Below are 27283 nucleotides of genomic sequence, written 5' to 3' on the forward strand. Positions count from 1 at the left end.
ATTTATCCCAACTAAGCGTTATGAATCAAGGGGTTAATAAAGTGGACAATCTGCAGTTTATATGCTCTAAATTGCACCTTATATAAGACCACTGTCCCCTTATGTATACACTCTCTGGAAGTAATACCACCTACTCTCCTTAAAGCCATAAAACCTTCACATTCATTAAGTGTCTGCAGCTCTCTGTTGTTCGTGGTTTTAATTTGACCTGAAAATCAATAACACGTTTAATGTATAATTTAATGTGCAAATAATCATCTATTTCTCGTTCAAGCTTAATATTTGAAGTGGGTATAGCCAAAATCCTTCATGAAGGTTACAGATTATACCATGCAAATTACACCATATAGATTATACCATACAATTTACATTTTTACTCTCTCCTAATTCCCTGGGAGATGGGAGAGATAAAAAATTCAGAGGTCCCGAAGACTGGTTGGAGAAACACTGGATTACACCATACAGATTACACCATGCATATTACACTGTACATATAACACTGTGCAAATTACATTGAGCATATTACACTGTACAGATTACACTGTGCAAATTACACTAGGCATATTGCACTGTACAGATTACACTGCAAATTACACTGAGCATATTACACTGTACAGATTACACCAAAGCTTGCATGGACGCTGCATTATACCCCATGTCAAAGCAGATTAACATAATTACAGGTCATTAATTAAACAGCCCTCGGTTGGTGCTCTCGCCACAGACCATCGAGAACTGCGTGTGCATCCTGAGGAACCTGTCGTACCGCCTGGCCGCTGAGACCTCACAAGGCCAGCAGATGGGCACTGAGGAGCTGGACGGCCTGCTGTGTGGTGATGCCGGAGGCAGCGGGGGCGGGGGCAAGGACGGCGAGAGTTCGGGCTGCTGGGGCAAGAAGAAGAAGAAGAAGAAGGCCCAGGACCAGGTTGGGGGTGGCGGCGGTGGGGCAGGGTGGGCTATAAGTGGACCTGAGGGACACTAAAGAGTCACTTCACTTCAGTATCCACATGTAGGATTTTTTACGAGAACAAAGATATCCGTGCTTCTTGGATGGATCTGAAATTTTTTACATATTTCATCATCTCTCACTCATTTAGCTTTTGGACTTTTGCATTTTTGCTGATTTCCTGTGAGCGGGCAGCTGTTGGGATTGGGGGGGCATATAGCGTCATTGCTATATGGCCGGTTCTCGGGATCTGGAAATTTCCGGGCGGATTGGCAGCTGCCTCACGCAGAGCCGTTGCAGCCTCTGGGCACGAGACCGGTGGCACGTGGCCGTAAAGCAACCCAAGTGGGCTGCTGGGCAGCCGTCCTGCGCTCCTAACTGGGAATGAGACATCTGAAGGATGGCTGTGTCACCAGCGCACAGTCTGCTTTCTGTCCCGCAAATAGACGTATGTGTTTGTTTGCACAGCTTGTGTGCTGCACAGAGGTTTACAAACAAGACACTTCTCTCTGGGTTCAGTACCTGTCAGGATGGAAGCCCTGTGACACAGCAGCGGGTTTGAGTCACAGATCTGCTTTTGTCTTGCAGTTTTTATTTCCTTTTTTTAGCTAAATGTGTACATGAGGCCTGTTGTGGGCATGAGGGTGAACAGAACCATGATCCTTCAAGAGAGTCTAGCTGCAGACGCCTGTAGAGTGGAGCTCCACCGGAAATACGTCACCTCCACAGGAAACATGTGATCTTTAAGGACGTAAAGTGGAGCTCCGGTGAGGGTTAGGGTTAAGGTTAGGGTTTATTCGCTGGAACACAGAGTTGATATCACATGTTTCCTGTGGAGGTGACGTATTTCTGGTGGAACCTCACTCTACAGGCGTCTGCAGCTGCACCCTTCGCTGATCCTTGGGGATGGAAGGACAGAACAAAGCCTTTTGTTTGACAGGGGTGTGGAGACAGGGCCAGCAGTGAACAGGAACGACAACAGTCAGCCATTTTGGCATCAGGTCAGAATAGTTGGTATCATCCGAAAGAGGTGAGGGTATCGATAGCGTCTGCATCCTGGGCCCACAGAGGGAACAGAACCCAGCTCTGCATGATCATGATAGGTCAGGTGGAGTCACCTGACTTCCCCCAGTTCTGGGAATTCCACTCCCCCCGTCATTTATCCTACATCACTCACAGGGTGAATACAGAGTCTTCCCTCATCAGGGATCAGAACCCATTATCCCTCCGTGAGCCTAGGGGTACCAGATAGTGGGATTCACCACAGTGTCAAGTGATCAGGCCCGTTTACGCGGGCACTCCTGGGCCTGGCGGCTGGGGTCTGGGGGCTGGGACTGACACCGTCCTGAACGATCCACAGATGGAGGGTAAGGGGGAATCCTGAAACATGTCTGCGTCAGTGCTGTACATCCAGCAAGGGATGCAGAATCGCGGGCTGCGTCTTCCAGAAAAATTATATATAAAACAGCAAGGCCTCGGCTTGAGGGAGATGCTGTGTTGGTCACGAGGGGCTTAACGAGCTCCTGTCAGGCATCGTTACTCTGAGGATGCACACAGCCAACGGGCCTGTCAATAAACACAAACCGGACAATCGATAAGTACCAGCAGGGTGGGCGGCCAGATTTTATAAGTGTTTTAAAATAGGAGAAAGAGGTAATCAGTTGGGTTCTGCCTCTAAAATCACTTTAAAAGTGCCAAAAATCTGAAAACGCTACCTTACTCTGGAGTCACATGACCCATCAGTGCTGCTGCTTGGGGTGAGTGTGTGAAGGTATCAGTTAGAGTTACTCATCCTAAGCTTCCTGGTGGCCGCATGAGCCAGCAGAGTGACTCGCATGTGAGTGAATAAACGTGTGAGTGAATAAGCGTGTGAGTGAATGGTGTGTGAGTGAATGAGCGTGGGAGTGAATGAGCATGGGAGTGAATAAGCGTGTGAGTGAATAAGCGTGGGAGTGAATAAGCATGGGAGTGAATAAGTGTGGGAGTGAATGGTGTACCCTGCGATGGGTTGACATCCCATCCTGGGTTGCTCCCCGCCTTGCACCTGTAGCCCTCGGGGTCGGACCCCCCACGACCCTGAAGGATACGCGGTTTTGGAAGATGGATGGATGGATGTTTTAGTGATATGTATGATTATTGTACCTTGGAGATACACCATCTAAACCTGTTAAAACCTGGTGAAAATTGCTCAGCAGGCTACTGGCAGGCAGCTGTAAGGCTCTGCAGCACATCAGCCGCTCTGCAGCACATCCTGCTGGATCGGGACCCGGAGCACGCCTCCTGTCCCCACGGCAACAATCAGGGTGGGGGTGTAGGGGGGACAGGAAGGAGGTTCTGAGTGTGGGGGAGCAGGTGGGACCGACATAAACATACATACACACCACCTCTGTGACAGAAAGTAGGTCAGACGGCAAGGTGCCACATGTCAGACCAGTGCAGATCGAGTGGGGGCGAGGGGGGTGACAGCACACCCTGTGTCTTCCACCGATTCGGGGGGAGGGGTTCATTTCTAGGCAGCATGAACTAAGTTCTGACAAACAGAGAATCCACATCCCGAGACCTCCCTCCCTCTGCCCTGGTGATGGCTCCTGTATTACCCCACCCTGCAATATGGATGGATGGATTTATGGATGGGTGGGTGGGTGGATGAATGGAGAGAGCCTGCCATGTGTGCCTGCACTCTGGTGGGTGCATCCTGCCTCTCTGCAGAGAGAGGGAACAGTCACATCCCATTGCCACTAATACCTTTTATTATTAATCTCATATTATTTACAAAGGCTTCAACTCTAAAGGCCATAATCCTGCCATTTCAGGCTTTGTTTATTCAGGCGGCACCGCAGTTTTGGCTGAAGTGCCTGAATCCGGGCCTGACTCTCTGGAGTATAAGAGCTGACCCTGAGGAAGTTAAACCCCCACGGCAGGACCTGTCGAACAAAACAAAATACCTTGGCACTAAGATGATTCCCACCCCCCCCCCCACCTCTATCCCTGATTTCCAGTGGGATGGTGTGGGGCCCCTCCCAGACACCGCCGACCCCCCTAAAGGCATCCAGATGCTGTGGCACCCCTCCATCGTCAAGCCCTACCTCACACTGCTGTCCGAGTGCTCGAACGCCGACACACTAGAGGGCGCCGCCGGGGCACTGCAGAACCTGGCTGCCGGGAGCTGGAAGGTAGGCCCTACGGTCAGTGTCGGCCCCCCCCCCACCCCACGCAGCCGCCTCAGCAGCCGCCTCTGCACCCACATCAGCGTAGAGCACCATCACTGACATCACCACGTGACGACACTGGTGCAGACCTCCCCACAGTCGAGGTGGTATAAACAGTGAGAAGGGACAGTTAGAAACAGTTACTCTCTGTTTTGTTTAGTGACCAGTAGACGAGGTCTAGAGCAGCCCTGACATGCCATGAATGCAGTTTTTAATGTCGATTTTCAGGCTATTCTGATATTTATTTGACAAGGCCAAATAAAACAACACATGAATTCACGGTCAGATTAAGCAATTTCTGTCCCAGGATTCCTGTCATAAGTAGGCGGTGGATGAAAATAACTAATGAAAGGCTTGTGTGTCTCTGTGCTCAGACCTGTGGTCCTGTGCCTCCCTGTGTAGGTGTTTGAATCCCGCTTCCGCTCTCTGTGTGTTGAGTTTGCATGTTCGCCCTGTGTGGCATGGATTTCCCGCTGGTACTGTAGTTTCCTTCCAAGGACCTGCAGCTAAGCAAATCGGCATCATTAAACCACCCTTGGTGCCATCAATGGACTGTTATCCCCTCCCTGCCTGGGATTGGATCCAAGTCCCCCCATGTGACCCCACACTGGCAAGCTAATTGGAGGATGGATGAGTGGCTTGTTAACTAAACAAGCTAACGCAACACCTGAATCCCCCTTCACTTTCCTGCATTTTCTGCCCCCCATATTCAAAGCCTGTTCCTTCAGCACACATAAGTCCCACCCCCCCCCCATAAATGTTACAAATATGTTGAAATTCACAGTGTCACAGACCTTAATCGGGCATGTTCACTGCACAGCCTCGGGAAAGTGGGCATTCAGGGAAAAGAGGCAGGGAGTCCCATCAGAAAGGCATGTTTCATACCCGAAGCAGAGCGGTACCTTTGAGTATTCTGAGGCTTGGGGGGAGGAGGACTGTCGAGAGCCCGTCAGAGGCATCAGGATGGGGGGGTGGGGGGGGGAGTTTGTGAAAAGTCAGAGGGTCACTCTGCTTAAAGGAGTTTGGTTAACCATGAAAATAACAAGCGGAGCGTGGAGCACTGAATCAGTTGATGGCCGTCACATGGTCCTGCCTGCTCGGCGGACGTGATGATGGAATGAGGTACAAAAAAAAGTGATGTTGTGGCTGAGTGAAGCGGAAATATGACAGAGCAAGTAGTATTATACAAGTATGGAAGGATGCACACACACGCACACACACATACTCTGGCCTAAAGGACAGAGCTTCCCTAGGGCTCTGAACGGGCCAGGTGTGCTGACCTCACTGTTTCAGCTTCATGGCAGGAAAACATTGCGATTTGTTCAGCATAAGGGAAACGGGGGACGATTGTTGAATGACTGACCCCAACTACAAGTCCCTCGAGTTCACCTGGGTTAAGGCTCCCAGTAACTCTGACACTTATCAAACATGTCAGACTCAAACTGCACAGATTAATGAGTAAATAAGTACTGGATTTGGCTCAACGATTGTCCCTGGTCTCCCAGAGCGCCATGTTATGACTTTATCGACTCATTTCGCTTCCCATGATGCTGACGGCCTCTCTTGATTTGCCCCCCTCCTGGACCGCAGTGGTCGGTGTACATCCGTGCGGCTGTGCGCAAGGAGAAGGGCCTGCCCATCCTGGTGGAGCTGCTGCGGATAGACAACGACCGCGTGGTCTGCGCTGTGGCCACCGCACTCAGGAATATGGCGCTGGATGTGAGGAACAAGGAGCTCATCGGTAAGCTGGCCTGGGGGAACCCGCTCACTGTTTACATCAGAAACAGAATCCCAATCATCGGTAAGCTGGCCTGTGGGTGCCCGCTCACTGTTTAAATCAGAATCAGAGACAGAATCCAAATCATCGGTAAGATGGCCTGTGGGTGCCCGCTCGCTGTTTACATCAGAGACAGAATCCGAATCATCGCTAAGATGGCCTGTGGGTGCCCGCTCACTGTTTACATCAGAAACAGAATCCGAATCATCGGTAAGCTGGCCTGTGGGTGCCCGCTCACTGTTTACATCAGAAACAGAATCCGAATCATCGGTAAGCTGGCCTGTGGGTGCCCGCTCACTGTTTACATCAGAAACAGAATCCGAATCATCGGTAAGCTGGCCTGTGGGAACCCGCTCACTGTTTACATCAGAAACAGAATCCGAATCATCGGTAAGCTGGCCTGGGGGAACCCGCTCACTGTTTACATCAGAAACAGAATCCCAATCATCGGTAAGCTGGCCTGTGGGTGCCCGCTCACTGTTTAAATCAGAATCAGAGACAGAATCCAAATCATCGGTAAGATGGCCTGTGGGTGCCCGCTCGCTGTTTACATCAGAGACAGAATCCGAATCATCGCTAAGATGGCCTGTGGGTGCCCGCTCACTGTTTACATCAGAAACAGAATCCGAATCATCGGTAAGCTGGCCTGTGGGTGCCCGCGCACTGTTTACATCAGAAACAGAATCCGAATCATCGGTAAGCTGGCCTGTGGGTGCCCGCTCACTGTTTACATCAGAGACAGAATCCGAATCATCGGTAAGCTGGCCTGTGGGAACCCGCTCACTGTTTACATCAGAGACAGAATCCGAATCATCGGTAAGCTGGCCTGTGGGTGCCCGCTCACTGTTTATATCAGAAACAGAATCCGAATCATCGCTAAGATGGCCTGTGGGTGCCCGTTCACTGTTTACATCGGAATCAGAGAGAGCGTCCGAATCATCGGTAAGATGACCTGTGGGTGCCCACTCACTGTTTACATCGGAATCAGAGACAGAATCAGAGTCATGAGTAAGATGGCCTGTGGGTGTGTGCTCACTGTTTACATCGGAATCAGAGACAGAATCAGAATCATCGGTAAGATGCCCTGTGGGTGCCCGCTCACTGTTTACATCGGAATCAGAGACAGAATCCGAAACATCGCTAAGCTGGCCTGTGGGTGCCCACTCACTGTTTACATCGGAATCAGAGACAGAATCCGAAACATCGCTAAGCTGGCCTGTGGGTGCCCACTCACTGTTTACATCAGAATCAGAGACAGAATCCGAAACATCGCTAAGCTGGCCTGTGGGTGCCCACTCACTGTTTACATCGGAATCAGAGACAGAATCCGAATCATCGGTAAGATGACCTGTGGGTGCCCGCTCACTGTTTACATCAGAATCAGAGACAGAATCCGAATTATCGGTAAGATGGCCTGTGGGTGCCCGCTCACTGTTTACATCAGAATCAGAGACAGAATCCGAATTATCGGTAAGATGGCCTGTGGGTGCCCACTCACTGTTTACATCAGAATCAGAGACAGAAACAGAATCCGAATCATCGGTAAGATGGCCTGTGGGTGCCCGCTCACTGTTTACATCGGAATCAGAGACAGAATCAGAAACAGAATCCGAATCATCGGTAAGATGACCTGTGGGTGCCCGCTCACTGTTTACATCGGAATCAGAGACAGAATCAGAAACAGAATCCGAATCATCGGTAAGATGACCTGTGGGTGCCCGCTCACTGTTTACATCGGAATCAGAGACAGAATCAGAAACAGAATCCGAATCATCGGTAAGATGACCTGTGGGTGCCCGCTCACTGTTTACATCAGAATCAGAGACAGAATCAGAAACAGAATCCGAATCATCGGTAAGATGGCCTGTGGGTGCCCGCTCACTGTTTACATCGGAATCAGAGACAGAATCAGAAACAGAATCTGAATCATCGGTAAGCTGGCCTGTGGGTGCCCACTCACTGTTTACATCGGAATCAGAGACAGAATCCGAATCATCGGTAAGATGGCCTGTGGGTGCCCACTCACTGTTTACATCAGAATCAGAGACAGAAACAGAATCCGAATCATCGGTAAGATGGCCTTTGGGTGCCCGCTCACTGTTTACATCAGAATCAGAGACAGAATCCGAATCATCGGTAAGATGGCCTTTGGGTGCCCGCTCACTGTTTACATCAGAATCAGAGACAGAATCCGAATCATCGGTAAGATGGCCTGTGGGTGCCCACTCACTGTTTACATCAGAATCAGAGACAGAAACAGAATCCGAATCATCGGTAAGATGGCCTGTGGGTGCCCGCTCACTGTTTACATCGGAATCAGAGACAGAAACAGAATCCGAATCATCGGTAAGATGGCCTGTGGGTGCCCACTCACTGTTTACATCAGAATCAGAGACAGAATCAGAAACAGAATCCGAATCATCGGTAAGATGGCCTGTGGGTGCCCGCTCACTGTTTACATCGGAATCAGAGACAGAATCAGAAACAGAATCTGAATCATCGGTAAGCTGGCCTGTGGGTGCCCACTCACTGTTTACATCGGAATCAGAGACAGAATCCGAATCATCGGTAAGATGGCCTGTGGGTGCCCACTCACTGTTTACATCAGAATCAGAGACAGAAACAGAATCCGAATCATCGGTAAGATGGCCTGTGGGTGCCCGCTCACTGTTTACATCGGAATCAGAGACAGAATCAGAGTCATGAGTAAGATATCCTGTGGGTGCCCACTCACTGTTTACATCAGAATCAGAGACAGAATCAAAAACAGAATCCGAATCATCGGTAAGATGGCCTGTGGGTGCCCACTCACTGTTTACATCGGAATCAGAGACAGAATCAGAAACAGAATCTGAATCATCGGTAAGCTGGCCTGTGGGTGCCTACTCACTGTTTACATCGGAATCAGAGACAGAAACAGAATCCGAATCATCGGTAAGATGGCCTGTGGGTGCCCGCTCACTGTTTACATCGGAATCAGAGACAGAATCAGAGTCATGAGTAAGATATCCTGTGGGTGCCCACTCACTGTTTACATCAGAATCAGAGACAGAATCAGAAACAGAATCCGAATCATCGGTAAGATGGCCTGTGGGTGCCCACTCACTGTTTACATCGGAATCAGAGACAGAATCAGAAACAGAATCTGAATCATCGGTAAGCTGGCCTGTGGGTGCCTACTCACTGTTTACATCGGAATCAGAGACAGAAACAGAATCCGAATCATCGGTAAGATGACCTATGGGTGCCCGCTCACTGTTTACATCGGAATCAGAGACAGAATCAGAGTCATGAGTAAGATATCCTGTGGGTGCCCACTCACTGTTTACATCAGAATCAGAGACAGAATCAGAAACAGAATCCGAATCATCGGTAAGATGGCCTGTGGGTACCCACTCACTGTTTACATCGGAATCAGAGACAGAATCAGAAACAGAATCTGAATCATCGGTAAGCTGGCCTGTGGGTGCCTACTCACTGTTTACATCGGAATCAGAGACAGAATCCGAATCATCGGTAAGATGGCCTTTGGGTGCCCGCTCACTGTTTACATCAGAATCAGAGACAGAATCCGAATCATCGGTAAGATGGCCTTTGGGTGCCCACTCACTGTTTACATCGGAATCAGAGACAGAATCCGAATCATCGGTAAGATGGCCTTTGGGTGCCCGCTCACTGTTTACATCACAATCAGAGACAGAATCCGAATCATCGGTAAGATGGCCTTTGGGTGCCCACTCACTGTTTACATCGGAATCAGAGACAGAATCCGAATCATTGGTAAGATGGCCTTTGGGTGCCCGCTCACTGTTTACATGGGAATCAGAGATAGAATCCGAAACATCGCTAAGATGGCCTGTGGGTGCCCGCTCACTGTTTACATGGGAATCAGAGATAGAATCAGAAACAGAATCTGAATCATCAGTAAGCTGGCCTGTGGGTGCCCACTCACTGTTTACATCGGAATCAGAGACAGAATCAGAGTCATAAGTAAGATGGCCTGTGGGTGCCCGCTCACTGTTTACATCGGAATCAGAGACTGAATCAGAAACAGAATCAGAATCATCAGTAAGATGACATGTGGGTGCCCGCTCACTGTTTACTGTACGTGACAGTCAGAATCAGAGTTAGAGTATTTATATTATCCTGGTGGAAATTGCTTCTAATTACTAACTGTGTGTGAAAATCAGAAAAAAAAAATTTAAATTAAGAACTGTGTTAGGGTACTGATTGTGATCTCTGTGCATTTCTGATTTCCTGAAACGGAGGCCCTAAATACAGAGTCTGTACAGGACCAAAAACAATGAATGAAAACTCTTTGAACTCGATTCAGGGAAGCTTGTTTATCCAGCTCTGTGTGCTTCACAAACAAATTTAGCAAAAAATAAAATGATGTTGTAGAATTACAGGTCAGGTGTTGAAATGGACAATGGGGGAAAAACAGTGATTAGAGCTGTAATACAAGTCAATAACACTGTTGCCGGACAGGAATGGGGGTGGTCTAAAGGCAAATGGCCAGCCAGCCCCCTCTCAGCAGTCCAGTAACGATGGAAGGAGGGTGCTGAGTGTGGCGTTCAAGTGCCTGAGCAGAACTTTCTGCTAAGTCCTTTATTAGGCCAGCTAATAAGATTTCGGATTTAGATTCAGGTAGGACCTGAGGCTGTCTCTGAGGCTTTCGAACCTGGCTCTGACGATGGTTGCCCTGGGAACTGGGAGAATATTACAGTTCGGGCCCCGATATAGCACGATAATATGTACCGTAAGAAATACATTAACTGGAGCTGCTGAAAATATTTACGAGCCATTCTATTTGATATATTTTTCCATTTTTTTCCTCCTAAGAAAACAAGGGATTTTAAGGTCTTTTTTCAGATGTGGCCTTTGGTCTTTGAAATTCTCTTCATGGCAATGAATAGAGAATAGACTATTGATCTTTTGCTCATAAACTTGGTTTCCTCCTTGGCCCTGGGAGTTGCCATGGCAACCTCCTTCCTCATGCCTGTCTCCGATTTCGCTGGCAGTGGAAAACTTCTGAGTGTGTTTCGTTTTTTAGTCTTGTTTTGTGGGCTTTGAGAACTACCATTTCATTGGAAATCTACAAAGACTGAGAGCGGAGGGTCAGTGCTATGGACGCTACATGGAAGCCTTTACAGTCTTAGTAACAGCATATGCGTTGGAGTATTTTGTTTATTTTTGCACAAATGTGTCTTAGTCCACCATATCGCCGAAGGAACACAGTGACACTGTTCTCTGTGTTGATGTAATCAGAAAACAGCGGGGAAGTTTAAAGGCTGAACACATTAGCTAGTTGTTGCAAGCCTTGTCACAGCCTTGACATGCCAACCGGTGAAACTGAGGCGAGCTCCGTTACGATGTTGTCTTAATTGCCCTTCACTTTCCCCACGATGCGGCTGATTACCTGTCGCCAAGACATTGGGGGCCAAATGTAATTTGAGAGGGAAGACACTCTTCCTTAGCCATACAGCGACCCAGCGGCGATCACTGATTAAGATTCCCATAGCAGTCCACTCCTCCTACTCATCGGTTGATTACAGGTCGGCAATGACTCAGACAAAAGAAGGCGTGATCGGGAGGGAGGCAGAAGAGGTAAAACCGGGATTCATTTTCTTAACTTCGCTGGTTTAAAATGTGCCAATATACTTTCAATATTGGTGATAATTTCGTCATGGTTGCCATTTTCCTTGAGTCAAAACATATATAGGAGGGCCAGGTTTTCGCCTGTCATCGACATGTGGGAGCATTCTTAGCAGGTCACTGTCAGTGTCATGTTTTTGGTATTTTCTTTCCCCGGTGGAGGGACTGTGTCTAGCCAGAAAGCCAGGCCTTCCAGGGGTCAGATTTCTGCATGAAGGTGCTGTCCCTAGCCTTTTCTTCACTTCAGGAGCTGCTGGAGCTTTCACTGAAATCCTGAGAGGAGATAGATGGCGAGATTTGGTTTTGTCTTTATTTGGGACAACAGAGTGCTTCGAACTGGGGTATGTCTCTTAATCCTCATATCAAGAGTGTTACTCAATACCAAGAACAAAAAGATCTTGGCAAGACTGGTCATTGACTCCCAAGAACGAACTTGAGGTGCAGTGTATCATGGGAATGGTCTTCTTTGGCGAGGTTGTAACTGATGTACCCTTGATATTTGGGGTGGTGCAAGAATGACATCACAGATTTTCTACCATCCTCTGTACTTCTGTTCTTAGTACTAAAACTGGTCTACAGAAGTGGAATATGATGTCAAACGCGTACACGAGAACACAAGTATGGTCAAGAACACATATTGAGGAACACCCCCTTGTCTCTGCTGTCACCTGTGACAACATTTTGTAACCAAGGTAACTAATGTCTCTAGATGTATCTGCAGCTATTTGCAGGCAAGGTTGAGTCAGTTTTTTCAGGATGGATTCCTTAGACTTACCCCCTACTGCCAAACATCTGTGAGTTTTTTTGTGCCCGAGAGCACTGGAAAATTATCTTTTCAAAGTCAGTCCCAAGGGTCATGGCCAGGGAAGCAGGAAAAGAGTTGGGGGTTGTTGGGGGGTGCATGACATTCTGTATGCTCTGGAGCTCTATACAGGGTTTCTTGCTTCAGGCTTTTATCTCCCATCTCTTGGATTCTCCCTGACTCTGTTCTCCTGTTCGCCATCCTGTTCTCATGACCTCTGTCACCTGCGGTGTATCCGAGGCAGTACCACAAGCTCACAGTAGATAAGCATGGAAAACCTGTCAATCACACGGAGAAATCTGGTTGCTCAATGGAAGCTATGTGCTTTCACAATTTCACAAGTGCTGTTCCTATTAAAAGAGGCTTACTGGAGAATCAGCATTAATATTTCAGGATTGTGACGATTTTTATTCTGTTTGTGGCATGGTTGTCATTACAGTGCGATGCTAAGGGCTGTTGTTGTGTTAAGAAGCTCTTAGTGTACTGAGGAGCTTTTGATGTGCTGAGAATCGGTGTGTTGAGAAGCTCTTGATATGCTCAGAACCCATCAGTGTGTGAGAGAATCTCTTGGCGTGCTAAGAAGCCAGGTGCTGGGAAGCCATCAGCATGTCAAGAAGCCCTTGGTATGTATGTAATGTTGTGATAATGCGCTATACAAAAATTAATTTGTTTGTATGTTGAGAATCCATCAGTATGTCAAGAAGCTTGATGGGTTCTTAACATATCAAGAGTTTCTCAACACATTGATGGGTTCCCAGTATACACTGATGAGCTCCTGGTGTGCTGAGAACCCACCACATGGTGAGAAGTTCTTGGTATTCTGAGAACCCATTAGCATGTAAAAGAAGCCCTTGGTATATCGAGAACCCATTAACAAGTCAAGAAGCTTTTAGTATGCTGAGAACCTATTAGCGTGTTGAGATGGTCTTTGTGTGCAGAGAACCCATCAGTGTGTCGCGAAGCTCTTGGTATGCAGAGAACCCATTAGTTTGTCGAGAAGTTCTTGCTATGCTGAGAACCCATTACTGTTTTGAGAAGTTCTTGCTGTGCTGAGAACCCCTCATTGTGTTGAGAAGCTTTTATCTCCCATCTGAAAACCCAACAGCATGTAAGAGAAGCTCTTGGTGCGCTAAGAAGCATTTGGTGTGCTGAGAACCCATCAACTTGTAGAGAAGCTCTCGGTACGGTGAGAACCCATCAACTTGTAGAGAAGCTCTCGGTACGGTGAGACCCCATCAACTTGTAGAGAAGCTCTCGGTACGGTGAGAACCCATCAACTTGTAGAGAAGCTCTCGGTACGGTGAGAACCGATCAACTTGTAGAGAAGCTCTCGGTATGGTGAGAAGCCATAAATGTGTTGAGAAGATCATTGTGTGCTTGAGAACCCATCAACGTTTTGATAAACTTTTGGTGTGCTTAGAAGCTCTTGGTATGCTTCTCAACACCCTGATGGCTTCTCTCAGCATTTTAGAACCCTGATTCGTAGCAGGTGAGCCAGTTGCTTGCCGTCTTTCATTACCTCTGACTGATATCAGCAGTCCCAGTACATGCAAATTTAAAATATTGCAGCCAGAGGTGTCGGTGCGCCCTGAACAGCACCATCCAGTGCCAGATTTATTGCCTTCTTTGGCCATTTGTTTTCACGCTATAATATTTTTAATGGGTTTGTTTGCTCGTGTGTCTTAAAAAAACTCTGTAATAATTTACAGGGCTCAAATTATGAGGAACAGCTTGGGGTATGAAGCACGCTCGCCGTAAAGAGCATTTGTTAGTGCTCCTTCAATTTGTGTGTGCTGTGAAAATTTCACTGCCCATCTGGCACCCAGAGGCAGCTTGCATGGAGTTACATGTTCCTGCCACTGTAGATTTCTGTCCCCCTGTCCACAACTGGAGCAACATTTTAAGGGCCTGGTTAGGCTGTACCGAAGTTAATAAGTGCTTACCCTTTACGAATGCTACCCGGCAATCCAGGGCCCTGTTTTGTTATCATTATGATAGGCCAGCAGAAAGGGGGTGCTTATAATTGGGGTCACTTTTGTGGGGAATATTCTGCAGATTTTCCCTGGCTCATGGGAGTTTTACAAAAATGTTCTGAGGGCAGATGAAGATATGATTGGTTTAGAGAGATAGCCGAACAGATTGTAAGGCAGGTGGGTCCAAGAAATGGGAGGAGGTGGGACCACGATTAGTTCATCCTGCCTCCTCTAGTTGCTTGGACTCGCCTCTTCTACAATCTGATTGGATATCTCTCTGAACCAATCATTTTTCCTTCTGCCCTCAGAACTGTGTAAGTAAAATTCCCATGAGCCTTCTCTTGTCCTTGCACATTCTAGATTAGGCGTGTGACATGTTAAGTTTCATTGTCACATATGTTAGGAAGAACATCGCTATGCCACAGTTGCAGGTGAGGGGACAGGTGGGGGGGGGGGGGGGGGTGGGGAACAGGACAGGGAGCAGTGCAGTAGAAGTAAAGTGCAAGAGAATTTCCAGGTAACTCTGAAAGGAGAAGCACCCAGTCACTAACCATTGCTTCCTGAGTTGGTCAGTGATCTGAGGGGAGCCAGTTCCCAGCAGGTGGCCTATCACTGTTCTCCTGCTAACTCTGACAGAATGTCAGCCTCAGACCAGTGCAGATTCGTAGTACAATTTAGAGGCCATGAGGAATTTTGCATAAGTAATGTACCAGTCGACATGAACAAGATGGAGTGCCGTGACAGATTCAATGGCCCACACAGTCCCCTAACCTAAACCCTACTGAGTTGCTTTGGGATGAGCTTGATCGGAGCGTAAACGCGAAGAATATGAGCAAAGTACCCAGAACTTGCAGAAACTTCTTCAGGACCTTTGGAGAAACATTGCTGGTGATACTTGTGGAAGGTGGTTGAAAGAATGCCAAGAGTCTGCAATGCTATTTTGAAGAGACTACAAAAAAGATGTTGCAATATCTAATATATATTACTTCATTATCTCATGGCCTTTCACTATAAGTGAATAACAGCTAAACTAGAAACAATTTAAAAATAGGTGTTTTTAAGAACATAAGAAATTTACGAACGAGAGGAGGCCATTCGGCCCATCAAGCTCGTTTAGGGAGAACTTAACTAATAGCTCAGAGCTGTTAAAATCTTATCTAGCTCTGATTTAAAGGAACCCAGGGTTTTAGCTTGTGCTACACTAACAGGAAGACTATTCCATACTCTAAATAAGAACATAAGAAGACAGTATGTGAAACTGTCTCTCCGGTCATGAAGTTTGCGGATGGTCTTTTCTGGTATTGTGTATTTCTGCATGTTCTAATACTAGCTTTTTCAAGTTTTAAATATCAAATAATCACTATTTTAATATAACGACAAGGGCTGCAGCAAAATTATCAAAGTATTTTACCCTGTCTATATGTGTCTTTTAAAAAATCTACCCATATTTATCATTTTTGTTTTATTTAATATATTTTTTCTCATAATGACCTACTTTTAAACCACAGTAGTGGTTTTCAGTCCCTGTTTTCGTGTTGCCTGCTTTCTGCTTTGCTTAATGTTTCGTAAAAGAGATTGTGTTCTGGCCGGGAACCGGATCTTAATACCAAATGTTCAGTGAATGCGGCTCAGAGGGCCGTAGCGAATAAATCAACGAACAAATATGGTTATCAACACCTCCAGCTATATCTTGCCATGTTTGTGAGCACACTAATGAAATCAGAAGCACTTCCCCGCGGTCGCTGCGGCCACAGGAACAGAGCCATGAAATTTACAGAGCGAGGCTCAAACATGGCTTCTGTGGCATTTTCCCGAAATAGGAATCAGTGTTCATGTTGATTGGAGGAATGTGGTCACATTCACGCTGTTTCCTCGGACTCACGGAGAAAATCCAGGTCTGATTTCTCCCTTAAAGCGGTTCTCTCTCCCTAAAGGGTATGTGAGCTGTTTTCTCATCAGTGTCGCTCGAACAGCCCCGGTTTCTGTCGACTGCCGTCAGAAAGGCCGATGTTATTTCTTTGTTTTGTTTTTGATCCACTCATTCAAGAAATGTAGATTTTTTTTAGAAAGTGTAAGAAGGCGGTGTGGCGATGCTGGTAGGGAGCGCCGGTTAGTTCCTCCTTGCCTGCTGACCTTTAAGAGCAGTCTTCCAGCTCGCCATGTTCAGGTGACTGCTGTGTACCTTGGTAGCTATTTGAGGTTTCCTGAAACCCCTGGAGCCTGAGGCTGCAAACGGACGGCCCTGGTACCCATGGGATGATGAGGCCTTCTCGTTGCGCGCCGAGTGGGATCGGACGTGGGAGGTGGGATAACTAAGGCCGCCTGGTGCCCAGGTGTTCTGCAGACCCCCCAGAAAAGCATTGCTCCCCTCCCACTGGGCCCCTGTGGCACTCTCAGCATGTACGGCTGGTGTGTTTTACACCACAGGTGACAAGGACATGGTGAACCCACGGCTCTTCCTGCTTCCACATTCTGTTTTTATCCTCTCATGGCAGCGGGAGAGTAACACACGTCTCATATTTTGGAGTGAGAGAAATGCTAATTAATTACACCATTTGGTAATTACTATTTGCTTCTGAAAATCAGCCCTACTTCCCGATCACTCTGTTGTGCACAAGCTCTCGAATTGGGCAGATCTTCCTAGAGAGTTTACGCGGCAAAACCACAGTACATGACTTGTTTATTCGTACGCTCAACTGAAGGCGTGATCATTCCAGAAGGCTCATGTCGTGACATTTTGTGGTGAGCATCCTTAGGATCTCCTCCATGTATCCCATCGGCCCTGGAGATCACACTGGGCGGCTCCCACAGATACCCCATCAGCCCAGTGGATGTTGGAGAGGAGCTCTTTGAAGTATCCCATCAGTGCCATTGACGGTGGAGAGGGGCTCCCCTAGGTATCCCATCAACCCGACAGATGCTGGAGAGAGACTCCTCCTGGAATCCTGCCAGCCCTCCAGACACTGGGGAGACATTCCCCAAACACATCAGCCCCATTGACACCGGACAGCAACCAGCCTTGGTATTCCAGCATCCACTGTAGAAGAGCTCCCCAGATATCCCTTCAGCCCCCATACTACAGGAATGGTACTTCCCCAGGCATCCCGTCAGCCCCATTGACTCCGGACAGGAGCGTCAGTGGGCCTCCTGCAGCTCTTAGTGGGCGGCTGTGTGCTGGTGCTCTCCCCTAATGGGAGATGACTCTGTGAATGTCAGCCTTCCTCTAAGTTCCTCGCAGATGATAAGATTGTAATTCCACTGAATTTGTTAAAATGATTAATGATTCGGGGCATCGATTTACACCAGAATTTGCCCATTGTTCCTTCTCTGAAACCTTCAGAAAGGGCAAGTTTATATTGAAAAAGTGCCTGTATATTATCCGCTCAAGCAAGTAATACCCTTTCTGGAATTACAAGATAAGCAGGCAGGAATTAACAAACACTCATTATTTTTGGGCCATTCATCATGTGATTGTTTATGTCAGGCTATTAGGGATCAACCAAAGGACCGCAGCAGTTTGAATGTCATTCATGGGTGTTTTGTTCTTTTTATGCATCCATCCATCTATTCATCCATCCATTCATCTTCCAACCATTTATTCTGTGGCATGGGCCACAGGGCAGGGGGACCCTGGATGGGATGCCGGTCCATCAGAGGGCACAGGGCAGGGGGACCCTGGATGGGATGCCGGTCCATCAGAGGGCACAGGGCAGGGGATACCCTGGACGGGATGCCGGTCCATCAGAGGGCACAGGGCAGGGGGACCCTGGATGGGATGCCGGTCCATCAGAGGGCACAGGGCAGGGGATACCCTGGATGGGATGCCGGTCCATCAGAGGGCACAGGGCAGGGGATACCCTGGACGGGATGCCGGTCCATCAGAGGGCACAGGGCAGGGGGACCCTGGATGGGATGCCGGTCCATCAGAGGGCACAGGGCAGGGGGACCCTGGATGGGATGCCGGTCCATCAGAGGGCACAGGGCAGGGGATACCCTGGACGGGATGCCGGTCCATCAGAGGGCACAGGGCAGGGGGACCCTGGATGGGATGCCGGTCCATCAGAGGGCACAGGGCAGGGGATACCCTGGATGGGATGCCGGTCCATCAGAGGGCACAGGGCAGGGGGACCCTGGATGGGATGCCGGTCCATCAGAGGGCACAGGGCAGGGGGACCCTGGATGGGATGCCGGTCCATGTACGGAAACAGTCCATTTTTACCCTTTCAACCTATCTCACTGGAGGAGAGACAGGGCACACACTGGCTTTCAAGAACAAACAAATATTTCTAAACTGACCTCACTGGCTGCAGTATGGCCAGGGGGAGCTGATTCAGATTTTATCTGAATGTGTCACAAATTTCTGAATAAAAGTTTGACTGCAGTTTTTTCCTTTATAAATAAAACAAAAAGCTTATTATTTATAGATAATTAAACTGGAAGGTGAGCTGACCGTAAAAGTGCATCAAAATTAAAACTGAAGGCCAGACTTGGACACTGGGGTTCCTCTATTATGTCATATGATCTGAGTTTGTTGTTTGTTGGGTGTTTAACTTTATTATAAATATCAGTTGACTGCTGAGATCCTGGATTGCTGAGGAAGCACCGAGCTGCTGGTCTTCTGGGATGGCTGGAGCGCTCAGAGTTCCTTCTCTGCTTGACGCTTGAATGTGGCTCGGATTTGCACGCTGAGTAACCATGGTGTTTTCTCCCTCGCCCCGAAGGTAAGTACGCCATGCGTGACCTGGTGCACCGCCTCCCGGGGGGCAACAACAACACCAGCAGCGGCGGCGGAGGCACAGCCAACGGCGGCGGCGGCTCCAAGGCCATGTCCGATGACACAGTGACGGCCGTCTGCTGCGCCCTGCACGAGGTCATCACCAAGAACATGGAGAACGCCAAGGCGCTGCGAGACGCCGGCGGCATCGACAAGCTCATCGGCATCGCCAGGAGCAAGGGCGACAAGTACGTGTGGCTTTCCCATGATGCACTGCGGGGGGGGGGGGGTTATGGGTCGTAATGAGATTCTGCATGTTCAGGACCAGCTAACCCTTCCCATGATGCAGTGCGGGTGGGTGGGTGGGGGGGGTTATGGGTCATAATGAGATTCTGCATGCTCAGGATCAGCTAACCCTTCCCATGATGCAGTGCGGGTGGGTGGGTGGGGGGGGTTATGGGTCATAATGAGATTCTGCATGCTCAGGATCAGCTAACCCTTCCCATGATGCAGTGCGGGTGGGTGGGGGGGGGGTTATGGGTCGTAATGAGATTCTGCATGCTCAGGATCAGCTAACCCTTCCCATGATGCAGTGCGGGTGGGTGGGTGGGGGGGTTATGGGTCGTAATGAGATTCTGCATGCTCAGGATCAGCTAACCCTTCCCATGATGCAGTGCGGGTGGGTGGGGGGGGGGGTTATGGGTCGTAATGAGATTCTGCATGCTCAGGATCAGCTAACCCTTCCCATGATGCAGTGCGGGTGGGTGGGTAGGGGGGGGGTTATGGGTCGTAATGAGATTCTGCATGCTCAGGATCACCCGTGTCTTTATCTCACTGCTCGCCTGTGTGTCTGAGTGGCTTTGCTCTTGGGTGATGTGACGCGCTGACAGCAGATGTGGTGCACTTGGCAACATATGTGATTTGGTAATAAATGTGGTCGACTTGGTAACGTAACTGGTTAATGATGGGAGAGAAGGGAATTTGTCAGACTGATGAGGGGATCTGAATCCTTCAAATAGTTTATGTTCTTTTTCTGACGTGCTCACATGACCGCATTGCTTTTATGCCTTTGGATGTCATATTTTGCTTCCTTTTGAGAAGGCACCTTGCTGGAAGTCTGTCCTTAGATATGAATCAGTCCCAAGATTTCTCACAAACACAGATAAAACAGCCATGAGTACAATGTAAATCATCCATGAATTATCCGTGAGTCTGACTGCCCTCATCAGCCATGTGCGTTAAGGCGAGGTCAGGTGACGTCAGAGCTGCCCCGCCCAGTCACATCAGCTGTATGCAAAGTCTAACGGGCTCATGCGAATCCTCACTGGCCCCCGCACGCACTAGGACGCGTTACAGCAGTGGGTGTGGGTCATGTGACCGGCGTCGGCTCGGGGCCGCCGTCCCCCTGCAGCGGATGCGATTTCGGCCGGATCCGTCATGCTGTGTTTTAGGGAGCATGTTGTTCTAACACCTTGGAGAGTGATGAATTGCCCCCCCCCCCATCACTCCGTGTCTAATGCACTTTTCCTGTCTGTTATCGGCAGCGTGCACTTGCTCGGGGGGGTGGCGGGGGGTTCACTGAAATGCAGTGTCGGCTCAGAGTGTGTGACTTTGAGCCCGGGGGAGGGACATGTGGGCTTTCCCACCGGCGTCACTTGCGCTGGGTTTGGGGTCGGGACCCTTTCAGCTTCCGGCGCCTGCTTGAGCCCCTTTCCTGTGCACTGATGAATATGACGAGCCCCCGCAGCCTGGCCGGGCCGAGCGCCCTCCGGCGTGACCGATAGCGAGCAGCGGCCGCTCCTGCACCAGCGGCCGCTCCTGCACACGCTCCATCACACTCCGCGTCCTACGCGATCAGCCGGACGCTGGGGCTCCAGCCTCCACCCACCCCCGCCCCCCAACCTCCGTGGATGATTAAGGGGCCGATCTGAAGGCAGGGGTATTAAAAGCTCGAGCTGATGATAATAGCCACCCCTCCAGGAGCCAACGCAGGCAAGTCCCCCCGAAGAGCCACAGAATCTTCTGGAAAGGCTTATTAAGGGACAGCCAGAATTATAACAGCCGCACTGGCCAAGGTTAGCCAGAGCGAGATACGCAAAGCTGGAAACTGTGAGGTCATTTGGTTCCTGCACTTTTGAAGGACATTTTCTTGCCGCTTAGTTGACTAATTGCCAGGAGGCATTTTTATGCCTGTTGCAAATGCCCCCCCCCCCCCCCCATTTAGCCAGCACTCGCAAAGAGTCTGGTATAGCGCCCTTCCGTGTGGATCATTATGGGCTGGCTCTGGAAGCGTGCCTTTCTCGTCCCCGGTGCAGCTGCACATTCACTGCATTCAGCGAGCTCCTCCAAGCAGCAGCCAAAGCATAAGGAGCCGCTGCTCTTCTGGAGAGGGTGCCACTCACGAGGAGGAGTGTCCCAAAACCCTTCACAAATGTTGCGCCAAATGAACCTTCATTTGCCATTTGTGCAAGAACATTGGAGTGATGTTTGAACACAGTCCATCCTGCTCTCCTTTTTAATGGAACACGCACGCAGGTCTGATGTCAGGGTCTGTTACTTATCCCACCCCCGGGACATTTTTCAGGGGGCAAGGGGCACTGCTCACGGGCCCAGCAGTGATGCGGCTACTCTGCCAAGCCTGGGGTTTGAACTGGCAACCTACCACTTACAGGAGCACCAGTCCAACCCACTGAGCCGCACACCAGCCGTTCAGCTGTCGTCGTGAGTGAGTAGATATGCATTTAAAAGTCAAGTACGGACTGAGCTTCCTGCCTCGGCCCTGTGCTGCCCTTCCTCTGAAGCCGCCTTGACTGGTGCAGCACTAAGACAAGATGGATGGACAACAACATGACAGAAAGTGATACAAACTGCTCCTCTAACAAAAGAGAGGACTCTGCCATCCGCCCGCCCGCCTCGAGCCCGGATTAGCATGCGACAGACAGATGCCGGCAGTGACTGCTGTAATTACTTTGCATTGATGCCACAATTTGCCGTTTGAGAGCATAATTACTTTTCAGGTCCGTAATGGTGCCAAAGACAGGAGCCTCTGATGTTGAACAGATCGGACATCCCTATTTACCGTCAACTAATTGCATTTCAATGCTTCTATCGCCTTCCGATTAAGGGATATAAATGATAAGCTTTTGCAAACCTACAGCATAAGGAGAATCCAAGGTTTCAGGCTGGCGTTTTCTGAAAACTGGATTTTTCTTGGCAAGGGGTTTCATTTTCATTTTCCGATTTGGTGGACGTCATTTTCTTTCTCCGCAATTGAATGCTCTTGTGTGAATGAATGGCTCCTTCTTCTAAATAAGGGTACAAATGAAGAAAAAGGCTTGGAAGGAGGAGACCTCATGGGGGTGGGCTGTACCATACCCAAAGGGTCAGCAAGGTCTACAGCCCCCAGAGAGACCCCACTGATTCACAGTGCTTGTGTGCTTCACACCTGCTCAACCCCTTGTGCCGCACTGTGCTTCAGGCGGTAAAGCTCTTGCACACCAACAAACACCAGAACCTTCAGGAACTATTTCTTACATCATTTCATTTAAATAATTAAATGGCTCTAACCATTCTGTGGACCAGTCTGTTCGTTGAAGATGAGTTGAGTGACAGTGTTTACCGAAGACCTTCTGTCAAGTGATCATATGAGTCACAATGTTCAGTAGTTCAGTGAAACCTTTGTTGATTAACGTACAAGTGGTAGTGTTCAGTGAAGGATGTTTGTCTGTTTGCTGATAGCGTGGTAAGCCCCAGTGTTGAGTGAAGGATCTCAGTCTCTATGCTGACAGTGAGTTAAGCCCCGGTGTTGAGTGAAGGATCTCAGTCTCTATGCTGACAGTGAGTTAAACCCCGGTGTTGAGTGACAGATTTCAGTCTCTATGCTGACAGTGAGTTAATCCCCGGTGTTGAGTGACATATTTCAGTGTCTATGGTAACAGTGAGTTAAACCCTGGTGTTGAGTGACAGATTTCAGTCTCTATGCTGACAGTGAGTTTATCCCCGGTGTTAAGTGACAGATTTCAGTCTCTATGCTGACAGTGAGTTAATCCCTGGTGTTGAGTGACAGATTTCAGTCTCTATGCTGACAGTGAGTTAAACCCCGGTGTTGAGTGACATATTTCAGTCTCTCTGCTGACAGTGAGTTATTCCCCGGTGTTGAGTGACAGATTTCAGTCACTATGCTGACAGTGAATTAAACCCCAGTGTTGAGTGACTCCCCTGCTCCCTCTCTTGCAGGCACTCTCCCAAGGTGGTGAAAGCAGCCTCTCAGGTCCTCAGCAGCATGTGGCAATACAGAGACCTACGCAGCCTCTACAAAAAGGTATGGCTCCCCCGGTGGAGGTCCTCTGCATCGCGGCCTGTGCTTTCAAAAACACGGGTCCTGGCTGACTGCCACCTCCATCAGATAAACATGCAGGGGATGGATGCATGTTCTAGCACACTGAATAAAGCACAAAGGTAATCCAGCACCTGAACCGCGTCAAGACCAGAGCTTAACCTTATCAGTGCTTCTGAACTGCAGACGTATACCTGAGCCGTTCCAGTAAGGAGGCAGCGGCTTAACGTGCCTGTAAATTCATAGCCTGTGTCGAGCCTCAGCCTTGCAAAGAAAGAAAAAAAAACGAAAGTTTCTTCCCTGAGAAATGCTGCTTTGTGCGGATTCCACTTCAGTCCTCCCATGGGTTTCAGTGTCTGTCCCTTTAATTCGCCAACCCCCACTTGTCATTGATGTAAAGCCAAATCCATATGACTGCCGTTCGTCCCCCCTCTCATTACTGCAACAGGCTAAACGCAAGGGAAGAGAATTATAAGCCCCTCCCATACTGCCGTTGTGGCCCTACGTGGCTGGGTCCCTTAAGCGAAGCATATCAGGTATTTCTGCCCTGTTTCCGTCACTATGTGGCGCCGGTGCTCCTGTTTCCTCGCCGGAATCACTGCGCTGACCGTCAGGCTGCTTGTCACACATGGTGGCGTCACTAGGCCCCACTGCATGCAGTGCAGACGACGGTGAGTCTCCCTCCAGGGTCGCAGTGTCCCCTCTGCAGCGACAGCGTCCTGAGATATGAATCGGTACGATCCTGGTAAAGACTGAGACGGCACACATGTGCATGAAGTGATGCATTAGCCCGGAAAACCGGGTCGATAGATTGAGCCGAGTCCGAGTCCTGAGGGGGCTCTAGCGTGATGTATCCAGGATCTTGTGCTGGCTGACCTGCGAGGTCACCCATCGCTGTAGCTTCCCTCGATGGGAGCTGACAGCTTCTGATTGGGAGTTTTACAAGGGCTGATTGGAACAGGATCCTGTAGGGTGTGAGGGCATCTGCCAGCCAGCAGGGGGCGAAAGAGGTGGCGGTCGCAGATTGAGAGGTGCGGCGGCAGTGCCTATGCTCTCGCTCAAAGCCCAGCTAGCAGCAGCGTGCATTTAAGAGGCGGGAATCATCGCGTTGCTGACAGATACAGGGCTTGGACTAGCAGGGGGTAAACGTGAGCCCAGCAAGGAACGTCGAATCGGAATCTCCTAGCAACTGTCGGAATTCTGGTTTCTGCATGCAGTACATTTACTCTGGATGGACCTGAGGTCTTTGAATGTTGTGCCGCTTTAGCCAGGGTCAAACGCCTCCATCGCCAGCATGGACACGGGGCTATTCCTCCGAGCAGAGAGACGAGCGGCAGGCGCCCTGAAAGTCCAGCACCCACACGGGCTCTGCCCGAAGTGCCGTCAACATAGGGGTGAATGTGTTTAATAGAAGTTAACAATAAACAGTAAATGAACCGTGACACTTTTGAAGACAGCAGTAATGAAATGTCCAACCATTGTAAATCTCCCCCCCCCCCCCCCCCCCCCCCCCTCTTGATATTTTAGGGATACGAACCCACAAAAATGTTATCGGATGACCTCGCTTGCCAGTCATCTCCACAGACGAACTAAGTCCACTGGTTGCCGTATTTTAAATCGCATACAAGATTTGCTGAATGGGTCGATCTTAGCGAATGTTCCTTAAGCACCAGACGATTAGTGCCTTCAGCACTGCTTCATCTGACATGGTGTTACTCATGAATGATAATCCATTAGAGGTGTGTTTGATATGACAATGAAGTAAATTAGATTATAACTATTTAGTGTGGTCGCATTATACAACTTAATGTGTGAAACGCACTACTGTTCGTTAGCTAAATCATTGCCTGGTGTAACGCACTACTGTTCCTTAGCTAAATCATTGCCTGGTGGGTAACGCACTACTGTTTGTTAGCTAAATCAGTGCCTGGTGGTAACGCACTACTGTTCCTTAGCTAAATCATTGCCTGGTGGTAACGCACTACTGTTCGTTAGCTAAATCATTGCCTGGTGGTAACGCACTACTGTTCCTTAGCTAAATCATTGCCTGGTGGTAACGCACTACTGTTCCTTAGCTAAATCATTGCCTGGTGGTAACGCACTACTGTTCCTTAGCTAAATCATTGCCTGGTGGTAACGCACTACTGTTCGTTAGCCAAATCATTGCCTGGTAGTAACACACTACTGTTTGTTAGCTAAATCAGTGCCTGGTGGTAACGCACTACTGTTCGTTAGCTAAATCAATGCCTAGTCATAAAATGTGTGTGTGTTTTTTTAATGCAGTATTGAAACAAATACAGGCCAGGAAAATGCTGCATTTATGAATATGAATTAGGATGTATGACATAGTAAAGATAACAGGAACAACAGAACAGCTGCAAATATGGAAACATGAGAATCTCTGCTGGTCTAAGGCGATGTCTTCACTTTTGCTGGAATCAAGAACAGAGGGAGGCTAGTTTTTCCCCAAAACATTTGCAGCGATGTTTTGCGTTGATGTGGCATTAGCTGGAATCACCTGGAAAACTCTGGCATGATCTCCGGACCAGCACTGTAGCAGAGGGGAGAAGTTGGTAAAGGCTGACGCTCTGTACCCAGAATGCATTAGGTTGTGAGCTTTGCTCGTGGCCCTGGGACCCAAGGCCACCGTGTAGCTAAGGGGCCACCGTGAAGCTAAGGGGTCACTGTATAGCTAAGGAGCCACCGTGTAGCTAAGGGGCCACCGTGTAGCTAAGGGGCCACCGTGTAGCTAAGGGGTCACTGTATAGCTAAGGAGCCACTGTGTAGCTAAGGGGCCTCTGTGTAGCTAAGGGGCCACTATGTAGCTAAGGGGTCACTGTATAGCTAAGGGGCCTCTATGTAGCTAAGGGGCCTCTATGTAGCTAAGGGGCCCTTCCAGACACAACCCACCGCCATTAGAAAGCGGACGCCTGCGTTAAACGAGTTTGCCAGTTTGCTCCTTCATCACATTCATATTTCCTTTGTGAGAATAAGGGAACGAATCGGATGGAAAAATCCTGTTTCTTCCTGGGATGGGGGGGGGGGGGGTGTGATAAAAAATAAATCTTCATTACCATAAAGGAACGCCTTTGTGTTCAGTTTCATATCACTTGAAAAACATTGTGCTGAAGCTTTATCTAGGAAGACAATAACATGGGAGCAGATGGCTTTTAAGGGCAGGAATGCCGAGGAAGCACATGAAGATGTGAGGTTTCACATTGTGACCAGACACAGGAGGGCAGGCTGGGGGGTGGACTTTAGCTCCTCGCCTGCATTTTAAGTTCTAATACGTCTAACCAGATTTCCATTAATTATTCTTTATTTTTTAGTGTGGAATTAATGACGCAGCTATGGTCTTCAGAAATTTGGTCTGCATGGTTGTGATTGCCTCATATTCAGCAATCAGTGGTATTCATCAGTAATAATCAGTGATATTACTCAACGCTCAGAATACCCATGTAAGAATATCTTAATGGGGCCATTCGGTGTTCAGGTGCCATAATACGATGCATCATACGCTCTCATTGGTCAGTGTGCTTTTTGTATTCATTTCCTAGAGCACAGATGGAAAATGCATCAATTTCTGGATTCCCTGCTGCAAGTTAACTTTTACATTTTTCAGATCACATTCTGTTAAGCTGGACCCCAGATTCTCCCATTTACTATAAGAATGCTGTCAGTCGTTAATGTTTTAAGATGTCACGTGTTGATAAATGCATTGTTCAGTATACAGACTTAAACTTCTGCTAAGATAATATCGTTTTACATTTATTTATGTAGCAGACGCTTTCATCCAGAGTGACGTATAACTGAGAAAGCAGTTGGGTATTTTTTACAGTATCTGGTCAGTTACTGTGATGGGTTGGTGCCC

General features: G+C 48.7%; 1 protein-coding gene across 1 annotated transcript in view; it reads left to right on the forward strand.

Moving 5' to 3' along the window:
- LOC125740680 (catenin delta-2-like) overlaps positions 1–27283 on the forward strand; it is a 143080-nt gene that overhangs the window by 103554 nt on the left and 12243 nt on the right. The window contains exons 15-19 of the mRNA XM_049012159.1: positions 725–925; positions 3946–4131; positions 5746–5896; positions 19084–19324; positions 23313–23397. Coding sequence (XP_048868116.1) covers positions 725–925; positions 3946–4131; positions 5746–5896; positions 19084–19324; positions 23313–23397 — 864 coding nt within the window. The remainder of the gene's footprint in view (positions 1–724; positions 926–3945; positions 4132–5745; positions 5897–19083; positions 19325–23312; positions 23398–27283) is intronic.

Source organism: Brienomyrus brachyistius, chromosome 4 (assembly GCF_023856365.1).
Source record: "Brienomyrus brachyistius isolate T26 chromosome 4, BBRACH_0.4, whole genome shotgun sequence".
NCBI classification, from domain to species: Eukaryota; Metazoa; Chordata; class Actinopteri; order Osteoglossiformes; family Mormyridae; genus Brienomyrus; species Brienomyrus brachyistius.